General features: G+C 41.0%; 1 protein-coding gene across 1 annotated transcript in view; it reads right to left on the reverse strand.

The window, feature by feature from the left end:
* Window positions 1-18,146, reverse strand: part of LOC111222568 (platelet endothelial aggregation receptor 1-like) — a 47,684-nt gene that overhangs the window by 10,220 nt on the left and 19,318 nt on the right. Inside the window, exons 2-12 of the mRNA XM_022746348.1 lie at window positions 14,922-15,032; window positions 14,084-14,185; window positions 13,886-13,986; window positions 10,345-10,437; window positions 5,925-6,171; window positions 4,038-4,140; window positions 3,488-3,624; window positions 2,731-2,943; window positions 1,504-1,678; window positions 1,181-1,301; window positions 867-1,030 (exon numbers count right to left, since the gene is read on the reverse strand). Of these exons, the coding sequence (XP_022602069.1) occupies window positions 867-1,030; window positions 1,181-1,301; window positions 1,504-1,678; window positions 2,731-2,943; window positions 3,488-3,624; window positions 4,038-4,140; window positions 5,925-6,171; window positions 10,345-10,437; window positions 13,886-13,986; window positions 14,084-14,185; window positions 14,922-15,028 (1,563 nt within the window). The 5' untranslated portion in view covers window positions 15,029-15,032. The remainder of the gene's footprint in view (window positions 1-866; window positions 1,031-1,180; window positions 1,302-1,503; window positions 1,679-2,730; window positions 2,944-3,487; window positions 3,625-4,037; window positions 4,141-5,924; window positions 6,172-10,344; window positions 10,438-13,885; window positions 13,987-14,083; window positions 14,186-14,921; window positions 15,033-18,146) is intronic.

Raw genomic sequence — 18,146 nt, forward strand, 5'->3', positions numbered from 1 at the left:
CCAGAACAAACATGTTATGTATAATTATCACCCTTCATGATTTGTGTATGCATCTTATCAGAGATAGCGTTTCATTTGTCTACTCAACTTGACATAGAATAAATATATAGTGCACTTTTCTTATCTTTTAGAGTTTGTATTGTTTCACAAAGTGCCGTGTGTTTTCATGCAGTGTTGTGGTTTGAATCCAGGACATTTTTCTGTTGCTTTAACAGGCAAACAGAGAATAAGCCAGGGGGAATTAACACAATGAAACCGATCTTTTCATTATATTGTGCCCTAATTTGTACTTCGCAGCTTCCTGTATTTCAGATTTATTTTATATTTTATTTCACTACAGATTTATATAGTATATTTGTATATTGAGAATTTTGGGTGCAAGAAATTTAAATTGTACTTGAATACAGTTGTAATTTATCTTTCTAACCTACCATTTTATTTACAGTTTACACACTTGACTGACAAAAGTCTTTATGACTCAAATTCATATTATAGTCATGTCATAAAACGAAATGGGTTTATTGTCTGTATTGATGCCCTAGCTTTTAATTTTACAAACTGGGTGGTATAATCTTCTTCCTGTGCAGAGAGAAAGAAGGTTTATGGAAATATATATATCTATGTATATTTGTTTTAGTATTCAAGGTTCAAAGTTTTCTTTTACTGACTCCCATTAGAGAAAACCATCTTGGATTACAGGGACTGTGGCACAAAAAACAGGCATGCCACAACAATTCACACTTTTTATGTCTACTCTGAGGTTATCTGAAGGATCTTTCAGTATGAGTTTGCCCACCTCTTTTCTACTTCCTAATACAAATAAATGAAGGTTAAAAGAAAGAAGAAGCTCATATCCAGGTACTTACGGGGCATGGTTGGTCACAGCGCGCCCCCTGCCAGCCGGCTGTGCAGGTGCAGGATCCATCTGCAGGGTTACATTTTGCCCCGTTGGCGCAGTGGCAGGTGGCGTTGCATCCTGGGCCCCAGGTTCCCTCAGAGCAGGGGGTGGAACAGTCCGGCCCTCGCCAGCCTGCAGACACACAAAGGACCGTCAGCCATGCTGGACTGGGTACATGGTGGACCTACAGTTCTTTCACCAGTTTTGCTCCAGTTATACATTCACCAGTCAAATATTCAACACTCCCTCTTTGTCTCTGTTTTCTCTGTCTCAGTGTCTTACCCTCTTTGCAGAAGCACGTCCCGTCAGCTGGTGAGCAGTCGATGAAGTTTTTACAGGAGCACTCCAGGGAGCAGTTTTTGCCGTAGGTCCCACTTTTACATGGACTCTCACAGTGAACCCCCTGCAATAATACATAATAATATTACCTTCAATAAGGCAGATAAGTGTGAGATTTTGATGTATCACGTACAGTAAAAATAGCCATTAATTTTGAGAGTGTGTACACACCAACAGAAAATGAATAAATATAAATGATTCTTAAAACTGATTTATTAGCTCACCCAGTAATTTCTAGCTAAATTATGCCAAACTGCCCCACTCACCGTGAACCCCGGGGCACACTGACATCGGCCTGTGGCGCTATCACACACCCCTCCATTTACACACAGACACGGCTCCAGGCAACCGTGACCGTAGAAACCATGAGCACACGTCTCATTACAGTACAATCCTGCCCAGCCCGGCTGGCATGTGCACTCTCCTTTCATTGGATGGCAGCTGGACAATAGAAACAGAAGTAGATGTGATGAAATGCCAACAAAAAACACAATGGAGCAGTGAGAAACTAATGACTCTGCCGAACTATCGCACACCAAGACAAAGACAGTGTGTGCCATTGTATGTGTGCCGTGGGTGTTCCCTCATTGTTTTTATTGGGGTAAGTGTATTGATATCTACTGTATTTTGTTTTATTGATGTAGTCATTTTTAATTGGCAGATTGTTCTGAAATCAAAAATAAATGAATTGGTTAAAGAGACTGAATGAATTTGAGCAGAATTCAAGCTAAGATAATTGGCTAACATGTACACTCACAGGTGTTTTCAATGATCCTGGCTGATTAGACCTCCCAGACTGAAGTTAGATCACCAAGCTCAACTACCAATAACAAGATTGATGCAGGTGCAACAGGAGAGTGAGGGAGATGTCAATCAAGCAGAGTCTGGACACGCCCACTCAGTCTCAATCAGGTGAGGTGAAAACACCTGTATGGATGTGCCATGTTAGCCACTCAGACTCAGTAAGGCAAGGCCTGGTCAAAACAGGTAAGAGCTAGCTTGGATAGCATAGCATAGCTAACAATAAGAGAACCTGTACTTGGTTCAAATCACCAATTGATTTTCTTGTTAGCTGGCTCTTCTTCAGTATCATAAAGGAATAAAAATGATTTTTTAATTTATTTTAGTTCATTGTTTTCCAGTTAACAGATTGCTAACATTAGCTGCGTCTGAAGGCCAACTAACCCCTTGTTGGCAGAGGTTGCAGGAGCTCACCAGGCCCTCCAGCAGGAGGTGTTGACTTGGACCAGCCTTACAAAGGTGAGATCTGTGCTTTATTTGAAGTATTTTCAAACGGTATGCTTCACTGCTTCATGTTTACAAGAAGAGAAGCCTCACCTTCTGTAGAAAGCAGCACAAATCTGAAGCCCTGAAGGTCTAAATGTGGCCATGTACCAGTAGCTAGCTAACTGTTTCTACCTCCAGTGTAGCACTGCCTCAGAGAAATGTTTTTGTAGCTTCAGCCCGTTCTTCTCCTGGCAGCAGCCACTCACCTGAGTGTGTGTTTGGTCTGACACAGACATGTACGTTCACAGTGCATGCCGTATTTGCCAGTTGCACACATCCTGTCTCTGCAGTGTGGACCACTGAAGCCCGGCTCACACAGACAGCCCCCATCAATGTTGTAGCAGCGAGCGCCATTTGCACAGTCACACACACCTTTACAGTCCTGGCCATAAGTGCCTGCAGCACACTCCTCGTTACACCTGAGGGCACAACACAAAGCGTTATGTAGATACACGTGGAGGCTCGACAAATGGGAAATAATGCACACTGTCTGTTCTTTATTCGCTCATGAGCCATAAACTTAAAACTAAACTTCTGTTTTGTGTTGCGGTTAGCCAGTATGATGTTAGCCAGTAGTCTGTCCTCTTCTGTCTCTGGTGTTTGTTTAATATTTAATTGAATTTGACATAAAAAACAGAAATACGGTTTAAATTAACAACTGCTCTGTGACCAGAAATGTAATATAATGTGACATCAGTACACTGCAAACACAAATGATTTATATCAAAGGACATCAATGCTGAAACATCTAACCAGGCTTTGTCTGACTAAGGATTCAATTACACTCATTGCCTGGGGGACAGTTTTTTGTTTTGATTCTTCACTTGCAGTGAAGGGAGAAGCTGTCATTGACTATACCAGACACCAGAAATGGCATGAATGGCCTCATGCACAAGACAGTGAAGAAAAGGCAAATGCAGACACATACTCTGTGTTTTCGAAGGGGCACTTGCACATACACACCTGTTACCGGTGAAACCTTTAGCACACTGGCACTGTCCAGTTTCAGGGTCACATTTTCCCCTGTTGTGACAAACACACTCCTCAGCACAGTTTGGTCCAAACCTTCCCTCTGGACATCGCTCCGTACAAACTGCACCCTGCAGAGAAACAAGGAAAAACACACTCAAGAGGCAGAAAGAGACTGATGCACTCAAATTAGTGTGAGTGCATCGGTGCATAAAACTGGAACAAAACACCAGCAGTTTATGCAATTACTCAGAAAATAATCTGTTAGTTTGCTCTCTGATGGGATCACAATCACGTCTCCTCTTCTAAAAGCAAAGAAACCTCATGATGAATTTTCACATTGGTGGAAAACCAAGAATCTGCAGGTCTCCAGAGACGACAGGTTGTCTTCTAAATGTCTTTCGGAATAAGTCAGAGATGAGAAAGACTTTGTCCAAAGTCTGGAGCCAGCTGGAACATAACACATGAGCTAATTCGAAATCTGGAAACCTCCACGGATAACATGAAGGTTAGAGTCAGTGCAAGCTTAAAGCTGAAAACGTACCGTCCACCCAGGGGGGCAAGCGCAGATCCCTTTGCCCCTACAGATGCCACCATTCTGACAGGGGCATCGTGCCTGGCATTTCCTGGGACACGCCTTCTCACAGCTGCGGAGAAGGATGAAGACGATGCTTAATAGCGGATTAATGGACCACTTTAGGCAAAAACACTCCATGTGTCTTGGGACATTCCTCAGGAATTAAGTAATTGTTTTGTTCTACAGTAAAAAAGCACAAAATGACTATTTACAGAGTTTTTATAAGACTGGTTATTGAAGCATCAGCTCAAACTGTGGTGGAAAGTAACTAAGTGCAAGTACAATTCTGAGGTACTTGTACTTTACCTGAGTATTTAAATTTTCTGCTGTTTTATGCTTCTACTCCGCTAGTTCAATATTTCATTAGTTCACTACTTCAGTCACTTGTTCCTTTGCAGATTCAGATTAATAATACAAAATATAATCAATAAATAAATTCTGAAGTGTTACAGTAGATAAGACTTCATGGAGTCCAGGTGAAAATTCACAAGCTGTCCAGCGTATATAGAGTAGTTACAATTAGTCCCACCATTATCAGCTGCAACATTAAAGTGATGCAAACACTAATGCATAAATAATTACAATTCAGTAATGTAATATACCATTTTCGCATAATTCACAATTTTTTTTTTGGTACTTAAAGTACATTTTTGTCACAAATAATGTTATTGCAGAATTTTAAACTTTTACTTTGTTATTTTTTACACTGTAATATTTCTGCTTTACCACTGAGCACAAATTATGAGACATTAATGTCACCACTTTCACAGTTTAAAACTGTTGAAATCATGTGACTCTAGAGCAGTTACATCCACATGCAGTGACCTTACAGACAACATTTAACTGTTCATACTGCCGTAATATATTCTCTTCAAACTAATCTGAGGAAAAATAGTAAGAATAAAAAAAGAAAGACTAACAGTAGCTCCCTCATTACTTTAAGACTTGGCAGGACAAAAGCTTTGTGGGAATCATCAGCACAGTTGGAACATGTCTTTGACCAATCAGATTACTTGGCTTAAACTTCCTGTAGCACAAAATGCTCGGATATTATATTTTTCTAATACACCCTGGAGGTGAAATAACATGGACAGACTTCAGATGTACACAATTCATCAAGGAGCTTTATCCCATGATCAGTGTTGCCAAGCCCCCTTTTTTATTTAGCTCGAAGTGGTGTGTTGTGCTTTGACATTGGCAGTATAATAGTTTCCACTAATATCTAGTGGGGATGAATGTTGAGTGCTTACTCATCCTCAGGGGCATCTAAAAAACGGGGTGTAACAGATGACTCACGGATTATAATGCAGCACATCAGCATCTTTTTGTTTTTTTTTTGTTCCATCTTAAAATTGAGTTGTGGAAAAATAATGTAGTTGGCCATGAAAGATCTGTGCCTGTCAGACCCTCTATGATAATGAGGTGATGTGTAATGAAATAATTAACTGTCCACACTCTAAAAATGTCTCTTCACTTCAGATGTTTGTCGGTTAGTTCGCCGCTTTGGACCAGAACGAAATATCTCAACGACTGTTGGATGGATCACCGTGAAATTTGGTTCACACATTCATGGTCCCCAGAGGATGAATCATAAGAACTTTGATGATCCCCTGACTGTTCCTCTAGCGTTACCATGAGGTTGACATGTTTGCTTTTCAGTGAAATATCTTAACGGCTATTGGATGAGCTGCCAGGTTCTACAAAAAAGTACATTTGTACAAAACTTATTTGTCTTTGTTGACCCGCTTACCTCAAATTTATTTCAGTCAATGTTCTTCTCCATTTACAAAGTCAACACAGCATTTCAGAATGGATCTCCTCATTATTATTTTTTTTCTCGCTTTATGCACTTACAATGTCCCGGTGAATCCGTCCCGACATATGCACTCTCCTGTTGCTTTATCGCAGGAGCCCCCAGTGCCACACTTGCACCTCTGCAGACAGCCCTTCCCGAAGGTGCCTGCTGGACACGACTCCTCGCAGTAGCGTCCTATGAACCCTGGAAGACACTGACACGCCCCCTTCACAGGATCGCAGAGAGCTCCGTTCTCACACTTGCACTGCTGATTGCAGCTCGAGTCCCAGTGTTTGTCATCACAGGCTGAAAAGTAAGAGGACAACTGTTATTGATTGTGAAGAACATTGTCCCAGACTATGCTGTTCAGCCAAGATACTGAAGCACAAGCCCTGATTCTTTTGTTTATTTGTAGAAAAGATGAATTGGGATTTTAGATTTGCTTTGTGTTTGTCTTAAGCTCCAAATTAGATATAGTACATGATTCTGTTTCCTGGATTTTAAAACGTATTTATCCAGAAGAAAGTTTTTTCAGCACCACCCTTCACTTTTACACCAGGGAGGTTCTCACTTTTATTGCCCACATTTTCCAGGGATTCAGACCAGTCTTCTTCCAGTAATATGCCTGCTTCTCCAAACACTGAGTCAAATCTACTCTGCCATGCTGGAACTTAAGTGAAAACACCAAGGCAAAATAACATTACACATGATTGTTGTAACTTGCATTTGGGGCAAGTCTGATTGTTTTGTGTCAGTTTTGTTTCTCCTAATTCACTTTTCCTCCCATAAACCTAAAACTTACAGGCGTATATGATGTCATGAAAAACAAACAGAAACAAATGTGATTAAATTTAATGTGTTCAGCAGCAAAAAGACAAACAACAGAACAGGAACAAGAGAGGAAGAGTGGGAGTGGAGGGTGGGGGCATACTGTCTCTTCCACACATTACTGTGAATCTCCCCCATGCTTCCACATCCAAATCTGGCCCTTTAGCTCAGGAGTGTTAAGTTACCAACAAATAATTTTGAATCGGCAGGGAGATTTGCATGGAGCTCACAAGACGGACAAGTTTTAAATGGTTAATTTTACAGAAGCCTAAAGATCGGCTCTGGGGGGGGTGGGTTAGCATGCAGTGGAGATTCACACACGGTTTGGATTTCAATCCATGATGAAGAGATCTCAGTCCACTGAGAAAACCCACATTGGTCATGGGCGCATTCCTCAAATTTCTCATCAATAACTTCGACTGTCTTGGACATCGGACATCATTGAGAAAATGTGATATCCAATAACACTGACGTAACAGATGGATGGGCCTCAGTTATCTCTCCTCAAGCTAAAAACCACGCCAGCAATTTCATGCTGACCTCTGTGAATCATCTTTCTTTTTTTTCTTCAGACATTCGTGCACAAAATCAAGCTACACATCAGATGTGTCCATGTTCCCCCCACCTCTGCCTGTGCTGCACATGTGCCCTGCCGCAGCTTAGAAAAGTACAAGGACTGCTTTGACAATAATTGCACAGAGGGAAAAGTAGAGCCAAATTTGGCTTGGAGCTAACCGTGCTGCCACGGACTGTAGTGTTTATAGCACTAACTCGGAGCAGGACCCTTGCCTCTTTTGTTTAAATGAATCATAACCTCACCGGTTCTCCTAGTGGGCATTGGAGAGGGGTTCTGCCGGAGTGTGTCACATTGAGTAATGAGAAACTCAGCTGGAGCAGCGATTATGTTTACACAGATATTCTCCAGGACAGCAGGGGAGGTTTACTGAAGGGTCTGCAGGGCAGTCAGCGCAGGCACCGAGGGCTGATACGTCCACACAGCAGAGCACTGAATGGGTGAAATTTACCACACTGGACGTGTGATTTTTTATTTTTTATTTTGGTCCAACCAGCTGGTAGAGTCTGAGCCCTCCACTGACCAGTATCAAAACGCTTCCCATCTGTTTGTTCATCTGCATGGAAACATACAGTACATCACCAAGTGCAAGTCTTTCTCTGACAGTGTTGCTGAGTTTGTTTACCTTCATCAAATACACTCACTTTAGCCCGAGTGTGTCCAGCTTCGACTTAATCCCTTTAGAGAATTTTGCTCTGTTTGCACCTGTATATGACAGTGATTTACAGCATTTTGATTTATCACAACAAAGTATCCAGACTGTTTAAACTGTAAGATTGCATCCTATTTTATAAACTGATCATATGTTTGTGTATAAAATCTTTATCTTAAGAGTAACTAATAAGGTGTAGAAAAAAAGTCGATCTGTGTCTGTTACCGTGGCTCCCAGGCTTGATTTTAGCTTTTAACTTGAACTCCATGACGGCGCTCAGTGGATGTTAACATCTTTCATTTTCTGTCCTTGTGATTTTTCTTTTCTTTCATTGTTTCCTGAAATATTGTCGAGGTTTGCACTTCCAGGTCCACAATATTACATCAATAATATAACAATATAATCTCAGTTAGCATCAGATAAGTAACCATGCCACATAACAGCAGATGCAGCGGTTTTCATTTTTTGTAAACTGATAACCCAAATATTATGGCGCGTGTGAGAAGTCATGTTTTGATAATCCTAAATTATGATATTGTTGGGATACTGAGACAAATTCAAAATCTGGTGTAATGTTATTTGTCTTTCCATTATATTAATATTATTCACGATATTCCCTTCAACCTTAAATAAACTGGCAACTCGGTGTATAATTTGCTCCCAGGCTTCCTGCAAAAGAGATCTTGATCTCAATGAGACTTCCTGAATAAATCAAGGCCAACTTAAGTTCATTTCTGTGATGAAGATTCAAACTGAGTATCATTAATATGACCTCTACTCACACACGACCAGTGCTCATAAACCTGTTGATTGACATGCACTTCAGATCTGGCATCTCCTCAGTGCCCTTTATAAGGAATGCACACTGATATGGTGGGAAAATTCTTCCTTTTCCCCTGTGCATTGTCCAAGCAGTGGTTTGGGTTTTGCTTGTGTCCAAAGTTCACATAATCTCCTGGAAATCTAACAAGCAGCCCTCGCTGCTCGTTTTTGATTCCAGCTCAAAATCTGCTCCGAAACAGGGCTTAAATAAAGCAAATGCTGCTCTGACGTGACATTTCTAGCTCCCAATAAGCCACATTCTTGTCTTTCTATCACCTCACTCACTGTAATTACTTATATTCTCCCATTTTCCACTCTCTCTTGTATCCACTCGGCACCTCCTCTCTTTTTGTCACCTTCTTCAACACTTCTCCCTCCTCGTCTATTCTCCAAATCTATGGGCAAACAGTCCTAAGAGTGTTCAGTATGAAAACCTCAGGCCCCTCTCCTCTTTCCCACAGTTAGATAGCTCAACACACAGGCATCCAGGAAGTGTCAGGTCTTATTCTGCCAAAAACGACTCCATTATAGGACGATGCAGCAGAGCCAAGGCAGAAAAGAGCAGAGTGAACGAGTGAAAACAAAGAAAGAAAATTTACGTCAGTGAGGGGTAGGGTAGAGAGGGAGTGTAAGGAGAGACGGCGCAAACTGGGCCACGCAAGACAGAGAGTGGGGTAACATTTTCCATTTCCCCTTCCCATCATCCCCCTGTCAAGACATCAACCGCTGCCCGTTAAAGCTAATTCCCGCTCTCTGCAGTGGAATAGAGGGGAAATGGAGGAGGGCTGTGTACTATTGACCCAGCTGAGTGCGATGAAACGGGCTGAAGGTGGTGGAAAACTTCATTTCAGTGAGGGTAACAGCAGCCCCATGAAATGTGGTCCTGGTTTCACACTCCACCATCTAATTCATGGAGATTTCAGAAAAGACAAACAGGGTTAGACTCACTGTTCTGAGTTGGCGCCTTGAACAGCTCTTATATAACTATTTCTGCTGATTTCACTTCTGTAAAAGAAGTTGTAACGAGTAGAAAGAGAACATATAATGTCTGTCTTAAATCTTTTTTATGGACTATGGCTCCTTTCAGTATATCATACAGTATTTAACTCATAAATTATTGCTTTCATACTATTTTTTAACATCTTTGTTGGAGGAACAAGTCTCAGCTTTATTAGACACGATTGTTTTATTCCTTTATTTCCTCCTCAGCTTTATTAAGAAAAGCTGTTGTGAAATTTTGACTATAATCCTTAATACTTCTGAATAGTAACTGTGAGTGAGAGGTGGAGGTGCAGCTCAGTGTCCTTCTGGACTAGTAAACTGGTTCCTGGACTGAGGCTGACAATAATGACTCACTGCTGTGCATGCGGTAATGCTCCCTTGCTGTTTCCATTGGAAAGGCCTCCGGTGTGTGATGGAATGGTGTATGTGAAGATCAGCCACTTGAGCAATGGCCAGTTGTCATTTCCTGTTGTGTATGTGAACTGTTTTTGTGTGTGCACCTGAAGAGAGAAAGTGATGGAAAGGGAAAAAAAAAAAAAAAAAAAAGCAAAGGAGAGAGAGTGAGGAAATGTCTGAACGAGGGGAAAAGGCTGATTCATACCGCTGGAACAGTCGTCTCCTCGCCAGCCTCCCTCGCACTGGCAGTGGTCTGGAGCCACACATCGGCCGTGGACACACTCCTTGGTGCAGCGAGCTGTTGATGAGAAATACATTTTAATTTTATTTTTTACCAGGCGTAGCTTTGCAGGGAACGTTCATCCTGCACATATAATGTTTAAAACGCAGTTGATAAGGTGTGCAGTGATCTGAAGCTCAGATACCCGTCACATCGGGCTCCAGATGTTCATTCAAACTGAACTGGATGTTGTTTAACATTAATAACTGTATAAATGTGATGCAGTGATCCTGGAACTGTCTGTGTTCAGGCTTTCTGTAACAGGAATGCTTTAAGCTCTGATATCTGTGCTCATATGTTCACTAGTTTTCACACACCCTCAACAGCAGCACTGGTGTTCAGCTGCCGCAGGTTGGCGGGAGATGAGTCCTGCTCAACTGATCCTGTAGCTGCTAGTTTAGTGATTATTGTGATGATAAAATAAACTAAAAATCAGCCTCACAGCAGTTTACAATCCTCCAAACCAAATCTAATACTTTCTGTTCTTTCTGATTAATTAAACTCCACAGTGTTTCCACATACACACTGACAAGTGGAATGACTGGTAGGGCGTAGTGTCACACATGTACAGTTTATCAGACCAGAAAGAATGTCGATATCACTTTGACCTTTGGCTGAGCTTCTCTTTTCTCCTTTTCTGCAAGATAAATCACCCACTGTCAAACCAGTTTATCCGCTTGGTTTCACAACTTTTTCACCATTTTCCTGTCAAATTATTTGGAAGTCACTTTGCTCATATTTGCTTTTTGTAACATCTCCAAACTGCTAACTATGTGTGTCCTGTTTGTGCTCTTTGAAATTTGAAGCACACTTCATAAGAAAAAGCTGCTCAAGAAATGCTTCTTCTTCTTCTAATTAGTATTATTACCAAAGACTGTGTGCCTGTTAAATCTATTTCAAAAGTGCACTTTTTTTTATTCGATCAACAATCCATTCAGCTGAATTGCATTCTTTCCCTCTAAATTTATTCCACCCATCATAAACAGTTATGAGCTGCCAGCCCGACAGCTGGGGCCCAACCAAGCAATCGAAAGCCCCAGTGCTGAATGCCATTCATACTGTCAGTGAGCTTTGAGTTGTGTGCATGCCAGCGTTATAAATGGTGCTGCCATTAAGTTCATTCAAACATGCATTTATGAGTGAAAACTGATAATCTGCCAGAGAGCTTTTCATTTTTTGTTACACTAGACAAGTGTTTTGAAACCATTGGGCACTGAGAACCACACGCTGTATACACACACACACACACACACACACACACACACACGTTTGTTTTCTTCAAACACACCAAATAATCGTTTCACTCTTTATTCTTTCTCTAGATGAAAGTGTGTGGACACTGGAGGATGGAGATTCGGGGGATCTAAGAAAAGGCTAACGTCATAAAATGAAAGAGGTAAGTGTAATTATAGCTAATTATATGTATTTACTAAAAAAAACAAACAAAAAAAAACAGTGATCATGAGGCTTCATCCTGGCTTTTCTGATGCGAGTCAGTAAAATCAGAAGCTTTGTGTTTGGCTACAAAAGACCTACACACACGGTATTTGGGATTTCTTGAGACTGCTGTGAAACGTAGCTCAACAATAAGCAACCAAAGCTTTTTTGGTTGCTTATTGTTGAGTATATTATCTCTGCTGAGTGAACGTCAGCTTTCAAGGGACTACAAACAAAAAACCTTGTTTTGTTATTACCATCCTCATTTCTCAGATCAACCAGTGATGTATGAGAGGGTTCGTAAAGCTAAGGTAGAACTGTGTCCACCCACGCGAGGCCGTGTATGGTTTCGCTTTATTTATGTGCCACTAGAGCGATGACAGTGTGTCAGCAAACTCTTGACAGCTGCATCCATTTGTCATTTTCAGATTATAACAACGTTCAACTAACTATCTGCTACTTATGTTAACCGCTGCAGCTACGTGTGTTGTCATGTAAAACTGCTCTGAATGGTATTTTAAGCACATGAAAGTACTAAGGCTTAGATTTATTGTTAGATAAATAAATGGTTTATTTGGGAGATATCATGGTAACTGAGACATGAATCAATTTAAAAAAAAAATCAAATCCAAACTAAACCAAAATGAAATAAATATCCACGTCACGAATTTCATGAATAACATGTCACCTTACTCCATAAATAACTTGACATTTACAGTGAAGCGTTTTACATACGCGTCCCGTCCCTGGTGTTAAAGCGGAGCTGAGTGTAGACCCCAGTTATCTGACAGTATTCATGAACATGCTCACTAATGATATTGTTGGTGTGACAAGAGTTTGCTGTGCAGGCAGCAGTGATCCAGCGATAACAGATGCTTTGCTGATGGAAAAAAAAGTCGCTGAAATGATGTGAAATCCTTGAACTGAAATGAAAATATTAAAATGACCAAGATGGGAGCATCGGGGATGTTTTCAAGACGGCAACACACAGTTTAAAGTTGAAAATTCCAGCTAGTGCTGCCAGTACATACTGTGCATTTTCAGCATGAGAAGCCCCTGTGGGAATTAAACCCATAATTTTGGTAATTCCAGTGTCATATGCTCCTTATTGACGAAGCACATAAGGTGGAAAAAAGGGGAAAAAACACAGGCTTGCTGTGAGTAATGAGTGAGTTAGTCTGTGTGTACAAAATGTCACATTGTTTCATTTGCAAATCACAACGTTAGCAACCATTTTAGCGTTGTACTTTACTGCTGATGCTCGTATTCCTGCGTCATCACGTCCCAGCGTCACGTTCCTTTGTTTTACTTGTGTCTCTCTGCACCTGTGGCTGTACTGGACAATGCCAGATAACTTGGTTTTAACATCATAATTCTAGCTGTGTGAAACAAATATAAAATATAATATGATAAAAATGTAAAATAAAAAAAGGAGACTGTGTCGAAGAACCTGGTTTTATAGTGCAGTCGATGGAAAATGATCAGATAATACAGCGGGAGAAAACATGTGGAGCGAGTTGTGATTACTTGACCTGTGAAGTTCTTTATAATAACAGTGTCTGTGAATCAATATAGTTTCTTACTTAGTGCTAGTTTATTTACTAAAGACCATAAAGATAAAAATTCTTACACTGTAGCGCAGCAGACATGAAGCTAATCTGTAACCCCAGGCTTTTAAATGTAGATTAAACAGATGAACAATTAAGTAGATAAAATAGAATCAGAATAAAAACAACAGGACAGATAAACTGCACATGTGTACATGTCTATGAATGCGTCCATTGAAATTGTAATTGCACTCATAAATGCATTTAATCAAATATTATTCAGTGCTGTTTAAGCAATTGTTTCACTTTCGTACTGAAAACTTTAAGTTAAGTTTGGTGATAATTGTGCTTAAAACTTCTGCCTCAAAACTGTGAGGAGTCCCAGCTGACCGAGGACTGAACCTTCTCCTCTACTGTTTCATCCTCAGCGTCCCTGCTGTCTTACTGTTAAAGATTGTTCAAAGGTTTCCGCAGTTACTTACGGACACACTTGTCTCTGCTCTCATAGTAGCCTGGACAGCACTGGTACCTCTTGCGATAGTCTGTCTTCACCGCCTGCCTGTAGGCCGTCTTGTAGGTGATCCTGAAAGAATAACACAGTCAAACAGGATGCTTTGACCCTCCACTGACAGGAGCAGGAAGTCAGCCCGACAGGAAATGAGTCATCACGTTGGTGCTACCTGTGGCGCATGCATCTGTAGGAGGTCCGAGGGTCCGCACAGGGCTCCTCTGTCACATGGTCGTAAGGATGAAAGTAGGACTCTTTGACTGAGGTGGTGAAGCTGAAAAGGGAGACATGAGTCAGTCAGTGATGCACAGTCACAAGAGGTAGAAACTATTTATTTATTTATTTATTATTTAAAAACTGAGACATTTTGTAGATGTTCATGGTCTCCAGAAGATGAATCCTACTTTGTGATTTCCTGACTTTCTCTCTCGTATCTCCAGCAGCTCAAAGAAAAGCAGCTGTTTCACATTTTCATGTTACCTGAAAGCCATGTAGACTCTCCATATGCTTAGAAAGGGAGTGGTGAGAGCTCTTCATCTGTTTGCTATCTGCAACCTCACTGCTAGATCCTACACACTGGTCTTTTAAGATCACAAAACTGTAACAAAATGACCTCATATGAAAGTACAATCCTAATTCCAGTAAATATCCTGCACACCTCAGGTTGGACACCAACACCAGCCACACGCCCAGTGCCTTTGAATTTTAAATTTTGGCAGACGTGAGAGTTAATGGTCTCTGACAGGTCTGATAGGCCAGATAAACAACTATTTCTACCCTGAAAGCTGGGCACTGAGGTATTTTTGTTAAAGAGAAAGTTTCCCATCTCCTATGAGCAAGTACGTACTGCAGTGCTGCTGTTTTTTCCAGAAGTTTACTCGACCATTTATGTGATAGATGAGTGCCCCGACCGACTGCTGGCCCTCTTGAATCTCGCTAAAAGTGCAGTGTATAAAAAATGTGTATCACAGCAGCAACATGTTTGTTTGTCATAGATAAACTGGCCTCACCTCTCCCACAGGCTGCACACATTCGGGTCTCTTGGGTTCAGGGAGCAGCTCAGACCAATCAGGAGGCCAAGAATCAGCAGGAGGGCGGAGCTCGGCATGATCGGCATGGTCCTGAGGGCGAAAAAAGGAAAGGCATTTACAGACGGATGTAAAACCCCAAACATCAGCAAGACAGCAACAGGGCCAAACTAGAGTTTATTGCTATTGCAAAGAGACGGACACGTACAAGCAGCGTTTGTACAATTTAATGCACTCTGGTTCTGCAAGAAATGTTCAAGATCATACTGTTTTGTTTGTCAAAGAGGGGATGTTTTAACACTGAAGTCATTTGTGAGGTTGTTCAGTTGGATTACATTATGCTGTTTCCCTCCTGTAAACGCTCACGTATATGAACTAAAAACAAAAATCCGTGCAAAAGTAATATATTTTTGGAGTTTTTTTTTTTTTTTTTACTGAGTGACAAATCTGAGCGGCCTTGAAACACAGCAATAACTTTGCAGTACTCTGCAAGGGAAACACACAGTGGAAAAAGTTGCACACACAGATGGAAAAAGTAAAAAAGAAAAAAGAAAAAAGTTTTATTCCCACTCTCAACAAGAGATTTGCATTCATTGTTTGTTTTTCATTTACTATAATTAATGTTTCACAGTGTGGCGGATAGAAAGATTCATTGACAACTGGTTCTCGGTACCTATAAATTGTGGCTAAGATTTAGCCTCTGACTGTAAAAGAGTTCATTAAACGCTCAGCAGAGGTGAGGCAAAGAGCCAGGCTTGAAGCGTAGCGCTGTCAGCTCCCCGTTGAGCTCCACACCGTCTCAACAGAGTACATAAAACACAGGCATCAGGAGGAAACCCGACAGGATGGATGGAGTAGAGTAAGAGCATAAGAAAGAAATAAAATGAAAGGTGGGGGGGATTAATCCCAACTACATCCTGACCCCTATCAATCAGTGCAGCAGTGCAGCTTCACGCTCGTCTGCTGTCCCCATCCACACTCCAGCAGCATCTGGATCCAATCAGTGCATCGGCCCAAGAGAGCGTCTCGGCGCGGGGACCCTGTTAGGCTCTCAGGGAGCAAAAGGGAGGCTTTTTTTTTTTTTCCTCTTTTTCCCCTTAAAAATATCCCATGGAAATGAACAGAAGTTCAGCAGAGCAGTGGTGTGAGCCTTCTGCTAAAAGCATCGTGGGAATGTAACGACATTTTCTAGAAAACAGGGACATCTTGTTGACATAGGATCGGTCAAGCCTGTTCTCCAGTGTTTTCTCAACAAGTCCCCTCTGACAGAATAACTGTACCACAGCTTCTCATGTCTACATGTAGCCTTGGGGAGATATCTGACATGTTGGAACAGTGACATCGCAGCCACGGATCCAGATTATCTTCTTTTGGTCAAGTGACTGTAAATGTAAAAACCATCTCAGATCTCAGAAGAAGGAGCAACAACAAAGGTCTCTCTAAACTTTGACGTCCTTAGATCTTCACGCAACAGTTTCATGAGATTTCAGACTGTGTATTTGTAGATTTGTTTGGTTGCTGTCACTTGACTAACATCACATGGGAAAAGTTAAGTTTAGGCAACTAAAACTTTACCAAAGTTCTGCAATAACAGTTAACAGGGTCAGATTTTGGTCATGGGTGAGTAACATGAACTAAACTAAATCAACAATCTAAAGCCACTGTGGTGTTTTGAGCTAAATGCTAACATCAGCATGCTTATAATACAATGTCAGTTTTTGCTAATGAGCATCGAAGCACAGCTGAATGATGGGAATTAGTTTTGCAGGAATCTGATCACAAAGCAAAGTATACAGGAGAAAATCACATTTTCAGGAAAAGGCAGGAGATCTCCAAAGTTATTACGATAAATCTTGAAGGGGACGTGAGAGCTTGTACAAAGTGCCATGCCAAACCATCCATGGCTAAAAAAAACTGATTGAAGCTGCTTTAAATTTATACTGCTATGACTTTGGTATGAAATGGGGTAAGATTTTGGTCACGGGTGAGTTAAGATAAACTAAAAAAATGATATGATTTGTAAGTTTGACCCTGGTTGTTGGCAGTAGTTTCCACTCCCTCGCTCTACTGTCAAACTGCATCCTGTTTCTCGCCCTGACTCCTTCATGTCATGTTTGTGGTGGAGAAACATTTCTTTCACTTTCAATGCACATATTTATATTTTAAGAAACTGTGGCCATTTTAGGAAAAAGGTCTTTTGGGATAAAAAAAGATTTGCCTTTGAAAAAGAAAACAAGCATGACTCTTCTGAGTTGTGTGACTGTCATCACATAAAATGGTTAGAGTTAAGTTTAGGCAACTAGACCTTTGGTAGGACTTGGGAGGATCTGAGGCAAGGTTAAGTGAGATAAGCTCAAAACTAAATTAGTAAAAACAAAAAACTATCATTTGGAAATTAGACCCTGCTTTCTGGCAGTAGAATCCATTGATTCATTTCACTGTTAAACTACTTTCTATTCCTGTCTCCTTCACGTCATCTCTTTGTGGTGGAGAAACATATCTCTCTCACTCTTCTTGCACATATTTGCATTTTAAGTCAATGTGCTTGGGAACATTTTGGGAAGTTTGCTGAGATGAGAAAAAGATTTGCTTGTGGCTTGGTGAATAATACATCACTGTAACACTGCCAAGGTCAGCAGTTCAATTCAGTGCAACTTCACGTGCTGTACGTCTTCTTTTTGGTACTTTGAAGGAAACTACACTTCAGAATGAGCATTGTTTGATGAGTTTTTAGAAGCTGCCCACTATAAACACCTCAACAATCAATCAGGATCTCATTTAACAGATTTACGTCGACATTAACTCTGTCCAGTGGCTGGTTATCGCCGCTGGAGATTTGGCATGGCGAGGACTGAGGCATAAATCAGTATAAGTGCTCGGATCTTCTGCTTCTGATAAAGTGCCTCTTACTACTCTCCTCCCCACCATCAGGAGTTAATTCACTCGCTGGCACAAACACTAACGCCTAAGAAATCTGTGCCACAAAAACAGAGCTTTATGAGAGCAGGCATATGGCTTTTATTAAGAGGAGTCACCAGCTTCACCAGCCACTTCATTGGACTGGGGGTAAATATTTTTCATTACCTTCTTTTCATTTTAATTGTGTTTCATTAGAGAAAGGCTTCAAACCACATGGGAATTCTTAAATGCTGAGAAAGAGAGCTTAATGAGTGTAGACGGAGTTGTTTTGAAGTCGAGCTCAGCTGC

Source organism: Seriola dumerili, unplaced genomic scaffold (genome assembly GCF_002260705.1).
Source record: "Seriola dumerili isolate Sdu_G_001 unplaced genomic scaffold, Sdu_1.0 BDQW01000104.1, whole genome shotgun sequence".
In the NCBI taxonomy this organism is placed as follows: Eukaryota; Metazoa; Chordata; class Actinopteri; order Carangiformes; family Carangidae; genus Seriola; species Seriola dumerili.